The 22807-nt window shown below is 34.1% G+C and overlaps 3 protein-coding genes across 4 annotated transcripts; all 3 read right to left on the bottom strand.

Annotated features, from left to right (window-relative positions):
- On the bottom strand, window positions 9554-14554 carry LOC109720316 (beta-glucosidase 4). The gene is made up of 13 exons (XM_020247348.1): window positions 14382-14554; window positions 13513-13579; window positions 13313-13371; window positions 13013-13088; window positions 12844-12918; window positions 12687-12774; window positions 12251-12476; window positions 11896-12011; window positions 11391-11602; window positions 11096-11130; window positions 10796-10898; window positions 10557-10665; window positions 9554-10079 (listed from the first exon to the last, which is right to left on the bottom strand). The coding sequence occupies exons 1-13, from the start codon at window positions 14484-14486 to the stop codon at window positions 9869-9871; spliced, it is 1482 nt and encodes a 493-aa protein (XP_020102937.1). The 5' UTR covers window positions 14487-14554; the 3' UTR covers window positions 9554-9868.
- Window positions 16268-19670, bottom strand: LOC109714987 (pentatricopeptide repeat-containing protein At3g02650, mitochondrial). Of its 2 annotated transcripts, XR_002217476.1 has the most exons (3): window positions 17653-19670; window positions 17042-17217; window positions 16268-16850 (listed from the first exon to the last, which is right to left on the bottom strand). XR_002217476.1 is itself a non-coding variant. In XM_020239767.1 (1 exon), exon 1 carries the CDS (start codon window positions 19564-19566, stop codon window positions 17806-17808), a length of 1761 nt encoding a protein of 586 aa, XP_020095356.1. In that variant the 5' UTR covers window positions 19567-19670; the 3' UTR covers window positions 17515-17805. The 2 variants fall into 2 exon arrangements, 1 of the variants encoding a protein (XP_020095356.1); XM_020239767.1 differs by lacking the exons at window positions 16268-16850; window positions 17042-17217 and having other exon boundaries at window positions 17515-19670.
- Window positions 19986-22697, bottom strand: LOC109715001. The gene is made up of 8 exons (XM_020239780.1): window positions 22587-22697; window positions 22384-22517; window positions 21848-21917; window positions 21581-21740; window positions 21120-21201; window positions 20821-21037; window positions 20447-20511; window positions 19986-20364 (listed from the first exon to the last, which is right to left on the bottom strand). Exons 1-8 carry the CDS (start codon window positions 22672-22674, stop codon window positions 20110-20112), a joined length of 1071 nt encoding a protein of 356 aa, XP_020095369.1. The 5' UTR covers window positions 22675-22697; the 3' UTR covers window positions 19986-20109.

Genomic DNA, 22807 nt, shown 5'->3' with positions numbered 1-22807 from the left:
TTTTTTAGCAACCCAAAAAAAAAAAAAAAAAAAAATTTACAGTGGTAAAAAAAAATATTTATTTTATTTTAAAATTCTCACAACTAGAACTCAAATCCACAAATTTATTCATCCAATTTTGATCTGATCTTGACCTGATCTTAAGATGTTAATTTTAGGGCAATTTCTTATATACCCCTGAAAAGTTTCCGACTTTTCGATTTACTTCTCTTAGAAGGCTAATATTGAAAATACCCCTCCTACGTTCCAACCTATTTCTAATATACCCTTAGAGTTAAAATCTGTTAAGTAACACTGTCATCTCTGTAAAATTACTATTTTGCCCTTTTCAAATATATCCTTCCACTATCATTGTCTTTCTTATTTGCCCTTAAAGTCAGGGGCACAAAAAGTATTTCAACTTTTTATCTTTTCCAATATACCCCTCTACCGTAACCAACCTTTCTTATTTGTCCTTAAGTTAAGGACAAAATTGAGATTTTAATTTTTTTTAACTGTGATAGATATTTAACTCACGTTTAACTCAGATTAACTTAACAGGAGATAACTGCGGGGTTATTTTGTACTAACGGTGGAACATATGAGGGGCATTTTAGAAAGAAAAAAAAAAAGGATAGATCGAATATTTTCAGACGCATGAGGAGTATATAGACAATTATCCCTTAATTTTATATGGCATATAATATATGCGTATATTAACAAAAGTTGCGTTTGTTTTACAGTTCAGTGTTTTGTTTGGTGGAGATTAATTCTTGTATAGAAGATTATAGAAGAGTCTCCCAAATTACCCTTAATTAACCATTAGTTCATATTATTCTTGTTAATTAATTTTTTTGGGGGAAATTTAATGCCTTAATTAACTTAATTGAAGGACTTTTTCAGAGTACATTTGTGAGATCTTTTCAAATCAAATCATGTCACTGAATAATGAATATCTCTAACAAACTCTACTATCCAATCACTCCTCAATTCTCAAAGTTATATTCTAATAAATAAATAAATAAATAACTATTGGGAAAATTGTCATGGAAATTTGATGTGACACAAGGGCACATGTAAAAGGCCTTACCAAAATTTGTGAAGTATTAATTACAATTAATTAGAGAGTGGATGTGTCTCTTTTCTAGTTCACATATATAAATCAATTAATTCTGTTTTGTGGTTCTCATTAATGGCATAATGAGAAGCTTAATTAAAGGAGAAACCTAAGAAAGAAAAGTTCAAAGAAAAGGAGAAAACTTTAAATACTACCATGTGGTATTGTACTTTTTTATTTTAATACCCTGCGGTTTAACGTATATCAATTTAGTACCCCGTAGTTTTTTTTTCTTCTTTTATTTTCTCCTCCCCACTTTTTTTTTTTCGTTCAATCGGTGACAAAGTTAAAACTAGAAGGTACTAAAGTGAATATTTGATAAATCTAGATAGGGTATCTGATGTTTTATATATATATATATATATATATATATATATAGAGTCCGGCTAGGATACTATCGATAGCACGAAACATTTGGTGCTATCAACACTACAACAGAATTAGGTTATAGGGACACATGTTTGGAACACTTTTGAGTAAGTGTCCCATTTATCCTAAAACTTAAAAAAATATCTACTAATGCCTAAATATAAAGCCCAATCCAACCAAAAATAAAAGATTACTCTACTCAACCCAGCACATCCAATCCATTTGGCCCGATTACAAACAGAAAAGAAAAAAAAAGAAAAATCAATTACCATCTTTTCTTCTCTCTTCACTCAATCCACTGAAATTCTAGACAAAGAGCCTTTTCTGTCGTCCTCCTCCGCCACCGCAGCCAACGAGATAGAGTTTCGGCGGTTGCTAAATGCTTAAATAAGTGTTGGTAAATTAGCAACACTCTTTTAGGTTATAGCGACACTCTTTAACTGTCACTATATACCTAGCGACCCCACATATAGCAACACTTTTTAAAAGTGTCGGTAATTTTAGCTAGCAACACATTTTTGACATGTACCTACATTTAAAAGTGTCGCTATAGACCGTTTTTGTTGTAGTGCAAGTTATATATATATATAGAGTCCGGCTATGATACTATCGATAGCACGAAACATTTGGTGCTATCAAGTTTTCTGCCGCTAGATTTACCTCTTTTATCATTTTCATCCGTTCAATTATACTATTCAACTAATCACCCACTCAACCCTAGAGGGCTCACCTCATCCTAACCGTACATTTTTTAATCCAAAGATAAAAAACTTAATAGCACCAAGTCATTAGTACTATTAATAGTATTCCAGCCTAGCTCTATATATATATATATATATATATATATATATATATATATATATATACTATATATATATATATGATATAACTAGTAGCCAACGAAAAAGAAAAAATAAAATTATAGGATATTAAAGTAAGAACGTCCAAAATAACACGATGACATTTGAAGTTTATCTCAAAAAATAAAAAAAAAAAAAGAACCCAAAAGGATAGTACACAACAAGGGGAAAGTGAAACTGTGAGAAAATGAGCATCTGAGACATGCCATGCAATGCTCATGATCAACGTTTAAGAAGTACACATAAATACCAAAAACACAGGACATATGAAGATGTAGCATAAATGTACATATGGTTCATGATTAATTTTCATTTTACATTTGCTATTAATTACAATGTTTTATAGAAATGAAATATTATTTTTTTCACTTATTTTCAGAGTACGTTTGTGATTAAAGATTAATCTTAGTCCATGTTTTAGCTAACTAGCTAGAGTTGGTACTCACACATGGTTACGCACAATTAGACCTGATCTGATCCCAATAAAGACCCAGATATGAGTCGAAAATAGATCAAATTGCATATATGTGTTGATATTTCAAATTAGGTTTGGATTTACCGATCGACTTGACATGAGCTAGCTCGATTTTTCTATCTGACCTTTCGATTACATATCATGTGTATTCACACACGTATAAATATACATAACATTTGTACTAATCCAACATTTTTCTTAATTTTTTGGCTACGTAGTCTTACATGGTAGAAGTACGTACAAAGTATATAAATATTTTTTTTGTGAAAAGGGACCAACTTCTACTTGTAATTACCTTCTTTAAGTTTCGTGCATTCTCCTCCTTCGATCTACTTCTTATCTTTTTTTCAAAGTACAAGTCACAACATTCTTTCCTACCTCACTTTTTCTTTTTCCATCTTTGGATCTTAAATTAATGCTGTAATAATATACATTGATCTTAATTAATATAACATGCATCTTCCCTAGATCTTTTATAAGTAGCTTAATTTAGTTAACTGCATTATTTTCCATAATAGGAGAGAGAATTATTAATTAATGGCAACATTCGCCTATGTTTCTTCATTTAGTTTGCCTAACTCGGAAATAAATAAATAAATATATTCTAAAATCATGCATTGTATTCTATTGCTCGATATTTAGGAAAATCTACTGTGCTTATCTATTTGTTTAGATTATCTTATCTCTCAATATTCTGTAAAAAAATTTCATTTATATCGACTGAATTTGATCATATTATATAAATATATATTCTGATATGATACAAGTAAAAGAATTTAAATAACTTCTCTACTTTGTACCACTCTTCTTAAATAAACGATAAGCTCGCCCATAAGACATAAACATAAATTAAATATATAGAAATTAAGTGAAACAAAGATTTAAACTATGAGTTTAACATTCAAAGTACTCTATAATGAATTTAATTAGCTACTTAAGCTGCATTTATATTGACATATAAACAATCCCAATTTGATAACTATATGTATAATACTATGTAAATATATATATGTCGGTATCTACAAAAAAAAAAAAAAAGCAAAAAAAGCAAAAAACAAAAACAAAAAGCTAAAAAGCAAAAGCCAAATTAATATGTGTATGTAACGGTTCAATAATATCCAGCTGGGGACAACCAAACATAGAAAGGTAGGAAAAGGTCACATCTCACTTGTCCACAAAAGGACACTCCTCGTAGCATGCATAGTAAAGAGAATAAAAGTTAAGATTTATTATTATTATTATTATTATTTTATTTTTTTAACAGTGAAATTTTAACTTTTTTTACTGTTACTTATTCTAGATGATTGTAATATAGAGAAAAGAACAAGTTTTAATCCTTGTACAGAAGCATATACATAAGTAAATATATGCTTATTATAAGCGAAATATTTATTATATATGCATGGGATTAATTAGCTCTAAATTAACTTTTATTCCTCCTCCAATGTTTAGCCTCGGACTCATTTAATTTTTAAATTTAAACTCGGATTCAGAAATCAATTAATTATTAGTGAACTGCTTTTATATATATATATATATATATAAAAGGTAAGAAAAAACACTCGCATGCATGCATGCATGTGCTATGTATGCGTTTCTCCCACGCAGAATCACCACACCAATCCCTATGACACTAAAAATTATAAAATATTATGTAATTAATTGGTTAGTATTTTATATATATATATATATATATATATATATATGACCTGGACTGGAATACTATCAATAGCACCAAATTATTAGTGCTATTAAGCTTTCGGCCCTTGGATAAAAAAATATATGGTTATATATGATGATGTCGACCTCCGAAGATTGAGTAAGTTATTGATTTAATAGTATAATCTAATAGGTGAAAATAGTCAAAAGGTTAAATCTAATTGCGGAAAACTTGATAGTACCAAACGCTTGGTGCTATCGATAGTATCCCAGCCTGGACTATATATACTATATAGTATATTATATATATAATATATATATTATATATATATCTATAGTATATATATATATATAGGTAGAGTAACTATCTATTGGCCTAGTATAAGAGCAATTTGATATTTTCGAACTTATTCTTTGGATCAAGATTGTATGGTATGGCATGAATTGCAGTTGCTTCCTAAGAATTGAGTAGATACTTCTAGAGTTACTCGCATAAGGTAAACTAATATTAAATCCAAAAGTTAAAAATAATCTAAAGACGTTGAAAAAATCGTAAGTATCAGATTCTTTATCTTTCCACATCAGATATAGTACTATACTCATATATTTTATATAATTTTATATTATATTATATATATATATATATATATATATATATATTATATATATATTAATTATTACAAAGAAGAGAGAGAGAGGAGAGAGAGGGCCCGCATATTTTCCTAAACCACGACATAAACAATACTGACCAATTTTGTTTGTTGTTACTTTAGTAGTTAGCACATCTCTCTCTCTCATTCGTCTCTCTCTCTCTCTCTCTAATATTACTTAATTATTCTATATATTTATATCTACATATTAAGGTGTAGCATAATATATAGCATGGCTCTACATTAATTTATTTATGTTATTTAGTTTACAAATATATATATTGTCCTCGTTCTGTGTAACATGAAAAAAGGAACCCATGTCAAAGGGGTCACAAATGAAGCTTTTGACGCTTAGATATTCTTTTCAAATGCCAACGTAGCCTTTTCTTTTCTTTTTCATTTTTTTCTTCTTCTTTTTTTTTTTAATAATTTCGATTACTACATATTTATGGACCATGTGTGCATGATTATGACATGGCAACAGTAATACTCCACTTCAAATATTCTTTCTCAGCAATCAAATCGACAGGACACAATGATGGGATATGATATGAGAAAAATGTTTCTTTTGATTATATAATTAATTATGATTCTGTATTAAGATGAGTAATGCATCATTAATTATTTCATGCTTTAATGCATGTGGATCAATTTAGTTTTGGGTGTATGGCAGTTAATGATTTAGCTAGCTTTAATTTCAAAAGTTCTTATGCTCAGAGATATGTTGCGTTTTAAACTTAAAAAAATTGAACAAAATAATTATTAGTTATTGTGATATATTTTAATTATTAGGTATTAAGTATCTCAACAGTTACAAAACAGTGTGGGAGCAAACCCCTAACTTTAATAAGAAAGGAAAATCATTAATATATTTATAACTTTTTATGAAAGGCACTTTCATAAAAATCCAAATGATTAATGAAATAGGTAACATTTTTCTTTTCTTTTTTTTTTTTTAAAAATTTGGGCTTTCTAATATTCTCAAAAAAATTTCAATAGTTTGGATCAACATCGATAATTTTCATTTTATAAGTCAATGTTAGGGCACTTGTGTGGGGTGTGGAGGGTTCATGGATTCGAGAATCAAACGAGGAGATTAATCTTAAAAAAAAGAAAAGAAAAGAAAAGATAAATCACTTGTCAAGTGGAGTTATTTTGAAAAGGTAAAGTTATTAATAGTGCTAATAAATTTATTGAATGTGATCGCTATTTGACTATATAAATCTCATCAAATTTAATAAATCTGATCATACTCTAGCTAGCAAAAATTATTATTTAGTAATTAAATTCCGAAAGAGGACATCTGTCCAAAGCTTAATTAATTTATTAAGGCTTTGTTTGATATTGCGGGGAGATTATGTTACGTGTTGTAAGCAATAAAGTACGATGAAAAAATGTCATATTTGTTTCCGTACGTAATATTGCGTTCCACATATCGCGATGAGTCAGTTATGATAAATTTTTTGCGGTCACATCGAAAAACGCAGAAGTATATTCCTATATATTTTTACCCAACTCTATTTTATCTAATAACATCAGATAGAGCTCAATACCAAACTAAGCCTAGCACAATTAAATTTGCATTTTTTACACTTCTAACCCCTCCTAATTAAATTTGCTAATGAAAGATAGGCAAAGAAATAGTTAGTTCCCCAATCCACATGGGCAACAACTAGCCCTTTTGTTTCATGATAATAATAATAACTCATGCCCATGCCCTTCATATATACTCTATAGTCCATACACATATGTAGCCCCACACACTCTTTATGTAATTTGTCCCTTCGCATAGATCTTATTGGCTTATTTGCCACAATTATTGGCTGAAGTACTTGAATATTCATAACTTAATTTATTACCTTCCAAATACACATGGGTATTGATTAATTAACAAGGGATTAAGGACTTAATCCACATAAACAAAGGGTTTTGGGTGAAAGGGGGTGGAAGGTGGAGAGAGGGCCCAACTACCAACATGCTTATATATAAATAAATATATATAGGATTATTATTATTATTATTATTTTCTAAATGAGAAGGTTATATATATATATATATATATATATAATATTGTAAGAGGGTGAATATACATAAATAATAATGGTATAAAAGAGCATAAAGAACATTCATGATGGTTACTTGTTTCATATGTTAATAATGAGTCAATGCCAACAACATTTGAGTCCATAATTTTTTCCATTTCTCTTTTGTTTCTTTTGGTGGCATGAATAGCAACCTTTTATATGCTACCCCACAATTTTAGAGTTCTTCTCGAATGCTACTCATTTGTTTTGAAAAATATTATTAAAATAATTTCTTTTTCTCATATTTCAGTTCAATTTTTTTTTATTTTGGACAAAAATAGCACACTATCCACTTCATTCATTAAGATGATGAACTAGGTTACATAGAAAAGATAATAGACTTCGATAGAAAAAAAGAATATGCACATACTAAGCCACACCCACACACTTGTTATCGGAACTATAATTTACGAAAGAACTACTTAGCTGAAAGAAATTTCTCCCACTGGGACATCAAATACCTGATCTTATTGACCACTAACTAAGGATCCGCATTTCGATAGGACAAAGATGTAGACTTAGATTATATGAGAGAAAATTGATTGAGACTAGAAGTCTGATGAGATTTGAACTTAGAAACTCATATTCAGATACTATCTCTAGAAGCTTAAGCTACATAATAATCGTGTTCTAGTAATAAATTGGTTAATATCTAGAAACTTAGGAAATGGTAACATACAGAAAAAATGCTAATGGATGGCCTTGTGTGAGAGGTGAAATATATATGAACTATATTTATGGTTATATCCATGCAATGAAAATAGGTAATCTATATTGTAGCATTGGATGCTACATATATATTTCTCTAACTTTCCCCTAGCTAACTTGTTTCTATTATGGAGCCACAAAATCTAACAGTGAAAAGGTAAGCAAATTATTGTACCTCATTAAATTTCTTTAATCAAAAGCTCAAGCCACTTTAGAGAGAAAAAGTGCTTCTCCACAAATGATAATAGCTAACATCCAATACATCACTAAGAAGCAATCACAATGTTCTTATATGTTACTGTTGAGGGAATCGTGCGTTGTACTACAATTAAATTAGAATATATANGTACTACAATTAAACTAGAATATATATATATATATATATTAAGGGTTAATTTTATATAGGTCCTTGCAAATATAGTGAATGACAAATATATTCCTACAAAGTTCAACTTTTATATGTTGTTCCCACAAAAATCCTAATGTTTTTAAATATATCCATCTAGTTTGTTATCATTAGAAAATTATTTATATTTTCAATTTTGCCATCACAAATATGTCATTTTAAAAGTCATAACAGTATAATATAAGAGAGATAAAAATGCCAAAAACTAACCAGAATTAAATATTTAACCTATGATTAACTAAATTTTTCTAACAAATTCTAACGGCATGAATATATTTGAAAACATCAGAACTTTTGCAGAAATAATATATGAAAAAGTTGAACTTTGTAGAAATATATTTGTCATTTACTATATTTGTAGGAACCTGTATGAAATTAACCCATTTTTTAACTTCACTTGCTTTCATAAAATGTTGTGATATCATATGAGATTTCTCTTTTATTATAATTAATATTTTTATATATATATTGATTACAAAATCAAGGTGAAAGCATTGTACCTTTATGCATGTATATATATAAAGCATCCTCCAAAATAATATTTTATTTTATTTTTTAAAAGTAGCTCATATTGGAACAAATACCCTTTAATTATATACCACATTCTTTTTTCCATAAAAAATGTAGAATATTAGCAGATAAAAAGGAAAATGACCATTATAAATCTAAAACAGTTACTATACAAAATGAGTTAAAAGCTAAATAACTATAGATGCAATCATGTTTTGAGTGTATCTTTTTTTTTAACAATGTAATTTTGAAGGATATCTAATTGTGAAAAAGCCTTTCATTATTGGGAAATAAACCAACAATCCTATGTATGACTTTTTTATGTTTTTATTGATTCATTACTTTCTCAAGGCCCATAACGTTCCTTAATAAAGGACAACAAGGACAAAAAACATCATAACAATCTATATATGCACACATATGCAATGGTCCCTCATAAAAAAAGGACCAAAAAAAAGGAGGTGCATGTTGTAGGCTTGTGGCTTTTCACTCTTTAACTTTTTACATTTTGCAGCTTTAATTTTCCATAATTTTACTTGGTCAAATTTTCTCCCCCCTTTTGAGGGCCACAAAAGTTATAAAAAAAAAAGAGAGAGAAAAGAAATTTCTAGTGGGTCCAAATATTAAGGGTTAAATTAAACCAATCATGCTTGAGAAAAAAAAAAATTATTGCATCTTTTGAAGGAGAAGGGACATGATATTTATGGGGCATCACAAACACAATCCATGCCCACTAAGTAAAAGAGGAAAATGGCACTCTGGTGGAGCTTTTGAATAAGCTCCACCTGAGAAAGTGCTTTGTTTAAAAGCTCTAACTGTTCTTACATTAAAATCCTCTCACAATAGCTTTGTTGAAGCAAAAGAGTGCCAAAAACCCCATTAAGAATTCTCATTCTAGCGAGAATTTCTAGGTGTTTTTTGTCGCCAAATCGTTTGACTTCTACTTCTCAAGTATAGAAACTGTTGGAAAAAAGCTGAGCCAAACAGATTAAAATTCCACAATTTGTTCATCACTCATTTCTCGGTATAAGTCGAAATAACATAGAAAGAGTTAACCCTTGTTGATCTCAGTATTGTTGTTGTCTTCATCATCTTCACCCTTCAAGAAGCGAGAGAACCACAGCGCCGACGCTTTCGGGTGCCTCGTGAGCCCGTTCTTGTAGTCGACGTAGACCAAACCAAACCGCTTGGTGTATCCTTGAGCCCACTCGAAGTTGTCCAAGAAGGACCATGCAAAGTATCCTCGAACATCGGCGCCATCCCTGCAGTATGATGAAGAAAACCAGTTAAAAGAGGTCTTGTGCTCTCATACTGCTATTGTTTTTGTAGAGAGGATCTGTCAACATCATTTCATTTTGATTTCTACGAATACAATTTGCAGAAAAAAACTTAGACCTAGGATTTGCGACTAAACCGCGGAAGGCAAAAAGAACTTTTTAAGTCCACGGCTCCGTGCGGTGGGAAGAAAAGAAATTACACGAACACATGACATGCATGCTACTGCAATTCAGGCACATCGACCACGAGTGGGCCATGGTTTGTGAGTAAAAGATGTTCCATAGGGAGAAACACACAGGATTATCAAAGTCCACCAAACTTTTTGTTGATCGAAGAAGTTTCAATTGCAATATTAACATGGGATTCTGCAACTTCGAAGTTCGAATAGGGAGTGCAAGATTGGACTATGAAGTTTAAGAGAAGGAAAAAAAAAAAGAAGAAAAAAGGAAGCAGAGTTTTACCTTATTGCTTGTGCAACTGCAGCAATATATCCCTTAAAATATCCCACTCTCTTTATATCATTTAAGGCCTCACTGAGAGTCGAAATTTCACTGTCTTCTTCATCCATGCCTAATAAAAAGTGTCTCAACAATAATTAACTAGCTTATAAATAAATAAATTAAAAAAATTCTCCTGCTTAAACAACATTATGGAAGAAAATGTAGAAGCATCTTCACCCCTTTACGTTAGGGAGCATTACCATTCTCGGTTACATATATTTTGGGATTGCGATATCTTGTTGCTATATAATTGAGGGTTCTCCTGATGCCCCAAGGAACTATGTAAAGCCACTCAGACGCAGCCTGGTTGTAGAAAGATATTTGGTTAGTTGATAAGACTCCAATAAATTATAAGAATCTTGTTCATTATTTGTAAAGTCTGCAAGTTGAAGCATTTTCCAGATTACTAATGTGGAGAGAGAGAGAGAGAAAGAGAGAGAGAGAGAGAGAGAGAGAGAGAGAGAGAGGGGGGATTGATGATGGGTAGAATTTGTTCTTACCTTGTCACCAATCACTTCACCATTGTTCCATTTAGCTGCAAAAGAAGCATGAAGCCAATAACAAATGACCGAGGGAATTAGTTTAATGTAAGATGAATACAATGCAAGAAGAATATAATCTAATTGATAATGAAAGTTATTTAGATGATTAGTAATCAACCATAATAAAATAGGTTTGTATACGCAATAGCGGAGACTATTGTTGTGATAATTAATGTGCAAATTAAAGAAACAAGTAAGAACCTACTGGAAGAAAATAACCGAAGAGCAAAAACATTATGGTTTGCGCAAGTACCTATTCTTTCCATTTCTTGCACCTGGTAGAAATGAATACCTCGTGGCTTCTGCACATGAGAAATAAACCTTGATGTATAATGATTCAGACCGACAAAATCGATCGCATTACTCAGCAGTTCTTTATCTTTCTCTGATAATTTTGGAAGTTTATCTCCTAGCCTCTGTCGCATAACTGCAGGATAGTCACCATAGAAGATCGGATCCAAGTACCTTCAATAGGAAGAAAGAGTAATTAGCAAATCAGCTAGAAAGATCTTAGAGAGTTATTGGTATAGCCTCTTGTTTTGTAATTCCTACCATTCACCTACCAATTTAATGTAAAAATACCCTTAATAGGAACCATATCGAAGGCTAAAATTTGCACAAAATACTATATGAAAGAATTAGGCTTTATATCAAGTTTTTTATCAGAAGAAATTCTGCAGTTAGTGATCGGAAAAGCGATACATAGAATATATCAGAAGAGTTCTACGGACTAGCTTAGAGAAAATATTATAATATACCAGCCAAGCTGAAAATCAAGCCGTCTCTCTGTAGCAATCTTATCTTCTTCTTTATCTGAAAATGCCTCCGCCCATTCACAATCAAGAACCAGCCCCACGTCACCACCTTGTGTAGCCTAAACATGCAAAATAATTCTAATAATCCACACCATGATTTACAGAAAATAACATAGAAAATGCTTTAAAAGCTAGTACAATATTTTTCTTGCATATACTTATTTTCTGCATACTTTCACACGCAAGCAAGTGATATTTGATAAGTTAACAGAACCAGTTATTTACTTCCTTTCCATTAGATTATATCCTAAAAACACGAGAACTAAATAGGGCGAAGTGCACAAATAAATGCTCATACCTTAAACTTCTCCTTGTACACAGCATAGGCTGCAGCATGGGCCAAGAGTTGGTGATGGGCGGCCAAGTAAGGTTCGATGGATGTATCTTCACGTACTCCAGGAGCAAAAATTCCAACACCATAACCATTTACAGCAGTTTGAAGAGGTTCATTGATTGTTATCCAGTGTTTTACTCTGTCTCCAAAATTGGCAAAGCAAGCTTCTGCATACAGCGCAAAATATTCCCTGGGCAGTTTTCACCAAAATTCAGAAAAAATACAACTCACAAGGTAAACACCTAAAATAAATTAAAAAGAAAAAAAAAGAGAAAATGTAGCCACCACTCCATTTCCACTAAAACTACCAAATAAAAATCTATTTGTTCCTTTCGCCTAAACCAATTACCTACAAAGAACTACCAGAATATTTACAATCTTGACAACTATAGTAACTTACACAATCTTCTCAGATAGCCATCCTCCCATAGAATTATGTAGGTTATAAGGAAGATCCCAATGATATAGAGTCGCATAAGGCTGAATACCTGCAGCCAAAACATGTAAGTGGGTGTATCGTTGGAAACATTTGAAGGCACTAATGAATCATCAGCAACCTTTCTCTAACAGGGAATCAATGAGGTTGTTATAGTAGGCGACCCCCTCGGCACTGATCTTAGTTCCCAGACCATCTGCAAGTATGAGAGAACTTATAATATTAAGACCATCATTTACAAAAACACATAATAAAGTGTGACTGTTCAAAGTTTATTTTGGTGAACCTACCAGGGAATATGCGAGGCCAAGATATGGAAAATCGATAAGCGCCAAAGCCTAACTTGGCCATAAGCTCAACATCTTCCTGCTTCCAGCAAGGTCATAATATTAACAAACAGAACACCTTTAACATATAGAAAAAAAGTTACTTATAACCATGAAAACTGGAGAAAATAATTACTTCCTTTTTGGAAAGATATAATTCAAAAAATTGCAACTTCCAATGCAATCTAGCAAGGAGATGCTACAATGAATGTGTTTCTTCTCTCCAACAATCAACCTAGTAGTGAAGAAATATTGATAACAAACCTTATAGCGATGATATTGATCCACTGCAATTTCGCCATTGCTTCTGTCCATGATATTCTCTGATGATAATAGTAATATCCTATCAATGCTAGGAAGTTGATAGAATCGCAAGAAGAAATATATATATATATATATATATACACACACACACACACACACACACACACACACACACACACACACAAGGCAAAATTGAAAACCTTTTTTCTCGCAGAAAACATCCCAAATGCTGTCACCCTTGCCTCCCTCTCTTCTTGCCCCTTCAACCTACGAACATAAATGGATTGCTAATTAAATATATAATAAAGCTCTTATATTATTATTAGAGTAGTGCTAGCGGTCCCCAGAATGCCGCTCTTCTGAACTGCTGATGTACTAATAGACACGGCGTGAATTGCAGTGAACAACATGCAAACACTACGCACAACAACAAGATCAAATCTCTCAACGACGAGCACAATAAGATTGGTAAAATACAATCCTGCCCATCTCACTGCTTAGCAAGTAGATATCACAATAGAGACGCTTCGATTGCTCTTCAAAACCTCTCATTAAGAATTGGTTTGAAATAGTTTGAGCTTTGATTTTTCTCACCCAATCTTTAGTGTCCTTTTGAAGTAGGTCCCTCAAACTTACAAACTTTGATTTTTTTTTTTTTTTAATTACCTAACTCTACTGTACTATCGAAATAGCTTATTAATATCTTGATTATACTACTACACCTCACAGGATTCGTAACATTTTTAACAAAATCCTGTAATCTAATCTTACTTAACACACTCCATAGAAGCGTTATAAATGGTAGAGCAAAAATTTTAAAACTTCAGTTACTCATTACAACAATACTGCAAGATAGGATTAGGAACATCAAAACATCAATCAAATCTCAGGTACCAATTTCCAAAATTGCGTTTTTTAACATCCAAAATTCAAACTTTAGCAATAATACAGAAACAATCAAAGATATACAGATCAAAAAGGGGATAGAAAGGGGAAAAGGAGATGGGGAAACAGTAAAGGAGTTCGAAGAGGGGTTTAATCGAATGGAAGCTCCCCACCATTAACCTACCTGGTAAGCGGAAGTGGCGACGCCGAAAACGAAACCCTCCGGGAAATCGCTCCTCCGCACCTCCTTTAGAGCTCCGTCGCAGCTCCCATTTTTCGCATTCGCCATGAATGGGAGAGAGCGAGCTCGGGATGGAGTAAGAGAGAGAGAGAGAGAGAGAGAGAGAGAGAAAGCGAGAGAGATCCACGAGGGAACATTTTGGGGCTCTATTTGGGGTAAGCGAAGGAGCCGTTGCCATTAAAAAGTGAACCCGGTCCACTGTGCACCACTTTTTTTTTTTTTTTCTAAGACAAAAAATCTAGCATGCTCGCTGTTCGGGATTTGCAGTATTTCAATAATTCTCCATATTTTCTACTTAGAATATGCTGATCTCTCATTTCTCATTAGATCAACAAAAAAGAGATCATTTTAAAGTCTTTTATTATGCGAGGTTGTGGGAATTGACATTTTGCCAACTCAAAGTGATATGATAATTTCGTAACAAATTTATTACTCTAAATATTAAATGTGTGATATTTCTTAAAAGTCATAAATCATTAAAACGAATATATCTTCTAAAAGTAAACCATCCCTAACACAAAGGGTGTCTAGTTTTTTTTATATTTTAAGCTATGTAAATTTACATAATTGAATGAGCCACAGAATCATAGATTAGTAGCATGGTAGACCGGGTCCATGGGAGCAGGGGTAGTTGTTCGGCAGTGTGAGTAGCGTTCTAGCCTTTTAGGTCCCTCTTTTGCGGGTCCCACCACCATTTCGAACAAAAAGATGCCACGCGTCACGCCCAAGCTTCGCAGACTCTAACGCGTACCCCCAATTACCACAAATATGTAATATCCATGCTTCGAGTACCTTATGGGTACCCCTATAATACCACAAATTTTATTATTTATATTTAGGAGCAATTATTTATATATTCCTGAAAAATTTTTCACTTTCTGATTTATCCTGTTAGAAGACTAATATTAAAATATTTTTTTACATTCCAAATTATTTCAAATATACCTCTATAGTTAAATTTTAACAATAGCCGTTATATTTATAAAATTACTATTTTACCCTTTCAAATATACCCTTTTGCCATCATCAACTCTTTTTATTTGCCATTTAGTTAGGGACAAAAGAAATATTTTAATTTTTTATCTTTTCAAACATACCCCTCTATCATTACCAACTTTTCTTATTTGCCCTTGAGTTAAAGATAAAAAAATATTTTGATTTTTAAAAAAATTCTGATAGACATTTAACTCACGTTTAACTCGAAATAACTAAACGAGTGATAACTGCGGAAATATTTTTGAATAGCAGGAACATACAAGAGGTATATTGAAAACAAAAAAAAAAGAAGATATTTTTGAAAATTTGAAGGGTATATAGGCAATTATCCCTTTTACGTTTAACTCGAAATAATTTAACGAGTGATGACTGCAGAAATATTTTTGAATAGCAGAGGTACATACAAGAGGTATATTGGAAACAAATAAAAAGAAAAAGATATTTTTGAAAATTTGAAGGATATATAGGCAATTATCCCTTTTATTATTTATATGCTATAATGTAATATGTATAGCAACAAAACAATCTCTGTGTATGCAGAACTCAGAAACAATCTCTGCAGAAACACGCACACTATATATATATATATCCTTAAAAAATATTTATATAAAGTATTGACGTATTAATAAATAAATTTATACATTATTTAGACTTTGAGTGAACTAATTAGGATTTTGTATAATCATAAGTGGAGAATTGCTGGGTACAAGTACTCTGAAAAGATGATATTCTCCTGCTTTCACTATCAGCAGCAAACTCCACTTTGATTTGGGAGAATAAAGAGGTATGGAAAGATATTTAATCTCTTTCTATGTATACTGGGAACCATGTTTCTTTAGTAATTTAGTATGTATAAGATCCGGTTACAACGGATCATGTGGGGGGGGCCTGTTGAATCCAAAAAACAAGCAATGTGCTTAAATAGGGTCACATGTGATGTCCAATCTTGGATCCATGTACAAAAGAAAATAAAAAATATGGGGAAAAAGACATATAATAATAGATCTAATGGCTCGCGCCTGATATGTCCTATAAGATGCATCATACTAAATTTTAACTAAAAGAGGTACAAAGCATCTCTCAAATTTAAACAACTATCGAATATAACACTATAAAAGTATACCCATTTTTATCATGAAAATAGGAGCTTCTTGCTAGAGTAACTCTGCAAATTAAGGAAAAGCTGGGGCATTTTGGATGAAATTGGTATTTACCATTCCTTACCTACTTATGGTAGATACATGGCTTGTAGTTAAAAGAGTATAGGAAGGTGTCAGTATCAATATTCAGAAAAACAGGGTAAGAGATTACTTGTCCTTTTCTCCACCAGATCTTGGAGCCAATCAGAATATATTTTAATTCTGCGCATCTTCAATATGACCACCAAATTCCGATAGATCAAACTCCCAGCATATCCTGAAATAAGAGAAACTCTGGTTGACTTTGTCTTCTTACCAAACCAGTGATATCGCCCATGCGATGCACACATAGTTCGATTCCAATCACAAAAACAAAGCAAAAGGAGAGCTTATTGAGTGAGTGCCCTAAAGAAACCAATGTTGAAACTTCAATCAAATGAGAAATATAGATTCTTAATCGACCCTTACCAAGGATTCAAATGCTGCAGCCGTTTCCACCGGAATAAGAGCGATGATTAAACATCCACATTATGCTCCATCATTAAACTGTTATACTCACTCAAAACTTATCATACAATAGCAGGCTCTCAACGTGTTTCAATTTCAATCGGGGAGATAGTTGAGGCAAAAGTCATTTCCACCATCTGAAGTTAAAGTGCTCAAACTATAAAGGATATGCAAGTAAAAAACCGTGAATTTGACGAAAACTAAATGGAGCTGAAAATGGTACAACCAGTCAAATGGTCAGAACATGCAAGCACCTCTGCATTGTAATATATCCTAAACCATATCTATACAGAAAATGCAGGAACTATTTATGATAATTGGACTAGAGAGTAATCACAATCTAAGTCCTTTTTCCCTACTGACATACAAAAGTGAACTCCGGCAATATAAAATAGTGCTACAATATTAAATCAATGAATGTTTTTAAGTTTGTATGCAGTAAAAGAAGTTGAAAAAGAATCAGCAACTTCTAACTAGGTTTGAATAACAACTTTACTGTCATTCTAAAATGTAGAATACACGCAAAATTATTAGAACAACATGGATAAAACAAACAAAAAGAAGCTTCTTACAAGCTCCAAGCAGTTGACTGGAGCGCAGAAATTTCCTGATAGCTTTAACAAGTAGAACTTATAATCCTGCACAAGTCGAGAAAAATGCCGCAACAACAAAAGCCATCAGCCTAAGCTACCTAAGCTACCAAAACAAATTGTATCTTGTAGAAACTACGTCTCAGCACTGATGGCCGGTCCAATTTCCTCCTCTTCTAGTTCCTTAACTGCTGCTATTAGACTACGCGTTATCCCCTTAAGATAGAGTCCACTCTCCGTCATCTCCTCCAAGAGCTTCTCCGCCGTGCGCCAGTCCATAGCCTTGAGGCACAAAGACTGGATAAGTTTGTTATATTCATCTGTGTTTGGCTGCATACCATCTTCCTTCATCTCATTTAAGCACTCAAGGGCCTTCTCGAACTGTTCCATTTTGCAGTAACCACGAATTAGAATATGGTAAGTAACAGGACTCAACTTTTGATGTATTCTCTTGGCTTCACGAAGGATTTCATGGGCTTCATCCAATAGGCCGCCCTTCGCATAGCCGCTCATTATAACAGTATAAGCATAAACATCTGGTCTGAGCCCCCTGCTGTCCATTACTTTCAATAGATTCTTCGCATCATCCATTTCCCCTGCTTTAGAGAGTGCGGTAATAACATAGTTGAACGCCGCATTACCAGGTGCCGGCCCTACATTTACCATCCTAAGTAGCAACTTCTTTGCTTCTTTTACATCTTTCACCTTACATAAACCATGAATAACCGAAGCAAAAGACTTATTCGCGTACTTAAGGGACTCTTTTGGATAGTCTTCAAGTAACTCCATAGCGGTATAAATGGTTTCATCTTTTTTAGATAGTGCACCGACCAGAAAATCGAAGACAGATGCCGATAGAGAGACCTTACTCTCCTTTGCAGCTAAATAGACTAAATGAGCCTCTTTAGGCTTTCCACCTCGGCAGAAGAAGAGAACAATTTCACCCATCTTCTCGCCATCAGGAAATCTCCCTGAATTGATCATCTTCTCGCAAACAGACCAAGCAGTATCAATCATGGACCTCCGACCAAGTGCTTCGATGGTGAAATAGTAAGTATTCCCATCCGGGCTACACCCAAACTCATCAAACTTTTCGAAGACCTCAAGAGCAGCCTTCGCTTTCCCCAGCTTCCAAAACATGGAGATCAAACTGTTAAGAACCTCGGTAGTAACCAACCCTTTCTCTTTCCCTATCTCCTTAATCAAATCCCACAACATGTAAGCATCCTTCTTTTCAAGCTCATCCACTAGGCTAATTGCATCGACGAGAAACCCCACGGTTCTCAAATTCTTCGTGAAAGGATAATTTATCGCAACAATTTTAAAGAAAGCAATGAACTTTTCGGCGGAACAAGGTGTGGTTTTGAAAACCCTAGAGAGGACCTCTTCAGTCATGTGAAATGCCAACTTTGTGTAGGTCCTCTCTATCTGATCGGCCGGACAAGTTTCTATAACAGATCGGATGTGATCAACTTCCTCGTCAATATCAAACTCCTCAGATTCATCTGCAGCTCCCACTACGGATTTGGACTCCGCTGCGAAGATGCTATCGGCATCATCACCATTAATGCTCTCCTCCCAAAGAGAGCTCAAACTATCGCCCTCCACCTCGTTAGGACTGGTCTCCTTCTCATTTAAAGCGGAACCGCTAGGGTTCTCACCTCCGGCCTCAAACGCCGCCGATTCTGAAGAGCCATTAGGGTTTTTGGGGTCATAATCCGAGGAGAAGGCGTGGTTGGTCGAGGAGAAGGATCTGAGGGTGCGGAAATGGGTTGGGGTGGGCATGGGAGGTGGCGCTGGGATTAGGGTTAGGGTTTTGGAGAGTACCTGGGATGGTGGTGACCTAAGGATCGAGGGTTTGAGGAGGAGGAAAGCCCTCGCTTTGGATCTCCACATCGTCTTCTCTCTCTCTCTCCCTCTCTCTCTCTCTCTCGCTCACTCTGAGCTCGTGGGGGCGGAGGTGACGAGTGGTTTTAGGGTTTATGGGGTAAGATGTATGGATAGTCCCTGTACTATCGCGATATTGTAATTAGGTGCCTGTACATTGTAATCTGAAGCCGTACATTCACATTTATTACATTTGAGTCCCTGCTTGCTAATAAAAATCAAATTTTATTATTATAAAATAATTCTTCAATCTCGTTTCAAATGAAACAAAATGAGTTACTTAAGAGGCCAAGGACTAATGCAAAAATAACTGTATTATATTTTTTGTTTCAATTGAAATAATTTTATATCGGAAAATTTAGTAACCTAACCCTCTAAGAGCACATCCTAAATGTGAAAAATCATAAATCATACCAATCATTTTGATATATTTCAAATAAAAATTGCCAAAACTAAAAGTGCTTAGTTCAACAATCGGGTAATGTGATAATAAATTGTTAGAGTTGCAACAATTGGGTCCTAAAAAGTGCTTACAACAAGCCAAGCAATCATCTACCATGTAAAAGCAGGCAAAACATAAGATGGATAAGCATCATATTTGCAGGACAGTGTATGGACTGAATCAGAACTGGAGGCTTCTCCAAATGAACTGAGCCCGAGTTCGTCTGCATGGATTCCGCCGGCTATAAATGCCGAAGCGATTCCAGCTCTATTCGCGCCCTTTATGTCGTGGTGGAGAGAGTCGCCAACGGCAATACAATCACCGGCATCCGCATTTGCCATGGCCATAGCTGATGCATAGATCACCTGAAACAAGGTATTAGCATCATGTTAGTAGAGAAGCAAAAGATAGAAGTTCGCCATCTCGTAAAGAGATTGTTTACCTTACCTTATCAGGCTTTCCCATCCATCTCACTTCACCTCCAAGTTCCTCATATTTAGCTGCCAGTGTACCTTAAAAAAAAAGGGACCATTTAATCAAAAATTACAAAGAAGCAAATGATTACGCTCAACGGAAATGTAATTGATGGCTTTTGAAACAGCTTCTTTGTTCAGAGAAGCAGTAGTATAGCATTTTGCCGTGGAAGCTAAATGAGCTTTTATGCCCCCAAATTCTGCTCAGAGAGAAGGGTTTGACAGCTAAATAAAAGCAGCATGTCAGCCTGGCCAAACAGGCCCTTAGTGTATTTGGATCTATTATCAATACTGGGAATTTCAACATTGGTACGCAACATGTAATGCAGGACGAAGTCCCAATCATACCAGGCATGACACGCAAAGCTCTAACTTCCACAGTTACATAATCTGGATTCGCTACCACCATAGGAATTTTCCTGTTGGCGCAGAGCTCCAATATTTTCTCGAGGTCCTCAAGACACATGGGCGTTGCATCACCCGAAGGAAGCCCAAGCGCTTCAGTTCCATGAGCTAATATAAAATCAGCATCATCGACACCAGTCACAATTTGCAAGCCTAGGCCCTATAAAGTGAAAGGCATTAGCTTCTGGTAAAAGGAAGAAAAATACTTCTAAGAAGTTTGAATCATAATTTCTAATGAATACCTCAAGAGATATTGCACCTCGATCACTCCACGTCATGTGTATGCATTTTCTTCCGAGAGCCGCAAACCATGGATCGTCCCTCCTATAATTTGTAATTCAGAAACAAAGTTTGAGAACAAGCCTAACTGAGTTTAGATGAATAAACAATTAAATTGAGTCCAACTGAGTATCGTAACAACTAGGTTCCGAACCAAGTGACTTTTGCTCCCTTAATTGCAAATCACTGGTCTGAAACCATTCTTTTCCTTCAAGAAATTATGGGCTTAGATTTTGTTGCTTGTATGTTTGCTGCAGTAAATCAGGATAAAACTAAAGCCACTTTAGGCTAAGCATCCCACATGCATGCTCTTTGAACATTGTAAGTTATTTCCAATTAACTGCTTGGTTAACAAATGTTTCCAAATTTCTCCTCTCCACCTATATAATCATAGACATCTCTATCCAAGGTAATAGCGTCTGACCTCTGAAGGTATTGATGCGTCAATTCTCCACTAGTGATGGCCCCGACGAACAAAGAAGAATCAAAGCCAAGTTTATTTAGCTTCTCTATGGTTGTAGATGCTCGCCGGGAAGAATTGCTTATAACTACCATCTTCGCCCCATGCTTTGCTAGATTCTCTACTATCACATCAAAGTTACGGAGTAACAAAACACATTATCACGTGGCAAAAAGAAAATAACACTTATCAATTAATAATATTGCAAGTGTAATTGCGGAATAAACATACATGTAGAAATGGCGCCAGGGTACGGTTTTTTGCCATCATGAAGGACTCCAAATTGATCTAAGAACCAAGCCTGTCATATTTTAATAAACATGAATTACAAACATTATAACTCCGAGGCCCAAAAGTTGAAGCTCCAAAACGGAGCTTCCGAATCTGCTTTGGAGAGAAGTTGTTAAGGAGACTTTGACGTAGTAACATTACTTCATCGAACAGCTTGTATGCTTCCGCATTATAACAATAAACAACAGAATCCAATGAAAAATTCAAACTCCGCAGCACAAACTGCAAAATGATGGGATTTTTATAGCTAATTTAAGCAATAATATCTCCGAAGAACGTCGGACAAATTAACAAATTAATAATAATAACTACTGCGCTTCTGCATCTGCTGTTAAGAGAAGCTCTTATAGTAACAGCACTTGGTTTAACGACTTTGTACACCCATAGACGATAAAGATGATCACAATCATTCCAAACAACACAATCAAATCAAAATCCACAGCGACACCCGCACCCACAAATCCAAGCAATTGTACCTTATAGCGTCCCGATTCCGCTAGGGTTCGGATCCCATCCAAGCACTCGAAGGCCCGAGGCGCGATCGAGCAACGGGGGTCCACCGTGCCACTCATCATCGTCGTCGTCCCCCCGAAGCGTCGGAGAAGAGCACCTGGAGATCAACAACTAGGGTTTCAGAAGAGGAGGGGAAGAGAAAAAGATCCGGGGGGAACGAATCTACCTCGAGAGTGGATTGGGGATCGGAAGGAGAGGAGAGATGAGAGCGAGCTCATTTCGATGGTGGGATTGGGCCCAAATTGCGCATACATAAAAAAGAAAGGGGTTAATTGAAAAAATTGAAGTGGGCCCCGCACGAGTTCTTTTTTTATGAACGGTGTACTATTATTTAAAACCAAAATTGTACTAAAATTTCTATATTATTAATTTACATTATTATAATTA

This window comes from Ananas comosus, linkage group 1, assembly GCF_001540865.1.
Source record: "Ananas comosus cultivar F153 linkage group 1, ASM154086v1, whole genome shotgun sequence".
Taxonomy (NCBI): Eukaryota; Viridiplantae; Streptophyta; class Magnoliopsida; order Poales; family Bromeliaceae; genus Ananas; species Ananas comosus.
The sequence above is the reverse complement of the archived record's forward strand: the minus strand, read 5'-3'. Positions and strand labels throughout refer to the sequence as shown.

Bases quoted from the DNA above. Each gene is read 5' to 3' on its own strand.
- LOC109715001 (XM_020239780.1), bottom strand. From the start codon at position 22,674: ATGTATGCGCAATTTGGGCCCAATCCCACCATCGAAATGAGCTCGCTC. The intron at 21,918-22,383 runs GTACAATTGCTT...AAAATATGACAG, and splicing joins CGGAATCGGGACGCTATAAG to GCTTGGTTCTTAGATCAATT. The intron at 21,038-21,119 runs GTATTCATTAGA...TTCACTTTATAG, and splicing joins GAGGTGCAATATCTCTTGAG to GGCCTAGGCTTGCAAATTGT.
- LOC109714987 (XM_020239767.1), bottom strand. From the start codon at position 19,566: ATGTGGAGATCCAAAGCGAGGGCTTTCCTCCTCCTCAAACCCTCGATC.
- LOC109720316 (XM_020247348.1), bottom strand. From the start codon at position 14,486: ATGGCGAATGCGAAAAATGGGAGCTGCGACGGAGCTCTAAAGGAGGTG. The intron at 13,089-13,312 runs GTTTGTTATCAA...TGCTGGAAGCAG, and splicing joins ATCAATATCATCGCTATAAG to GAAGATGTTGAGCTTATGGC. The intron at 10,666-10,795 runs GTAATGCTCCCT...ACTTTTTATTAG, and splicing joins AATATATGTAACCGAGAATG to GCATGGATGAAGAAGACAGT.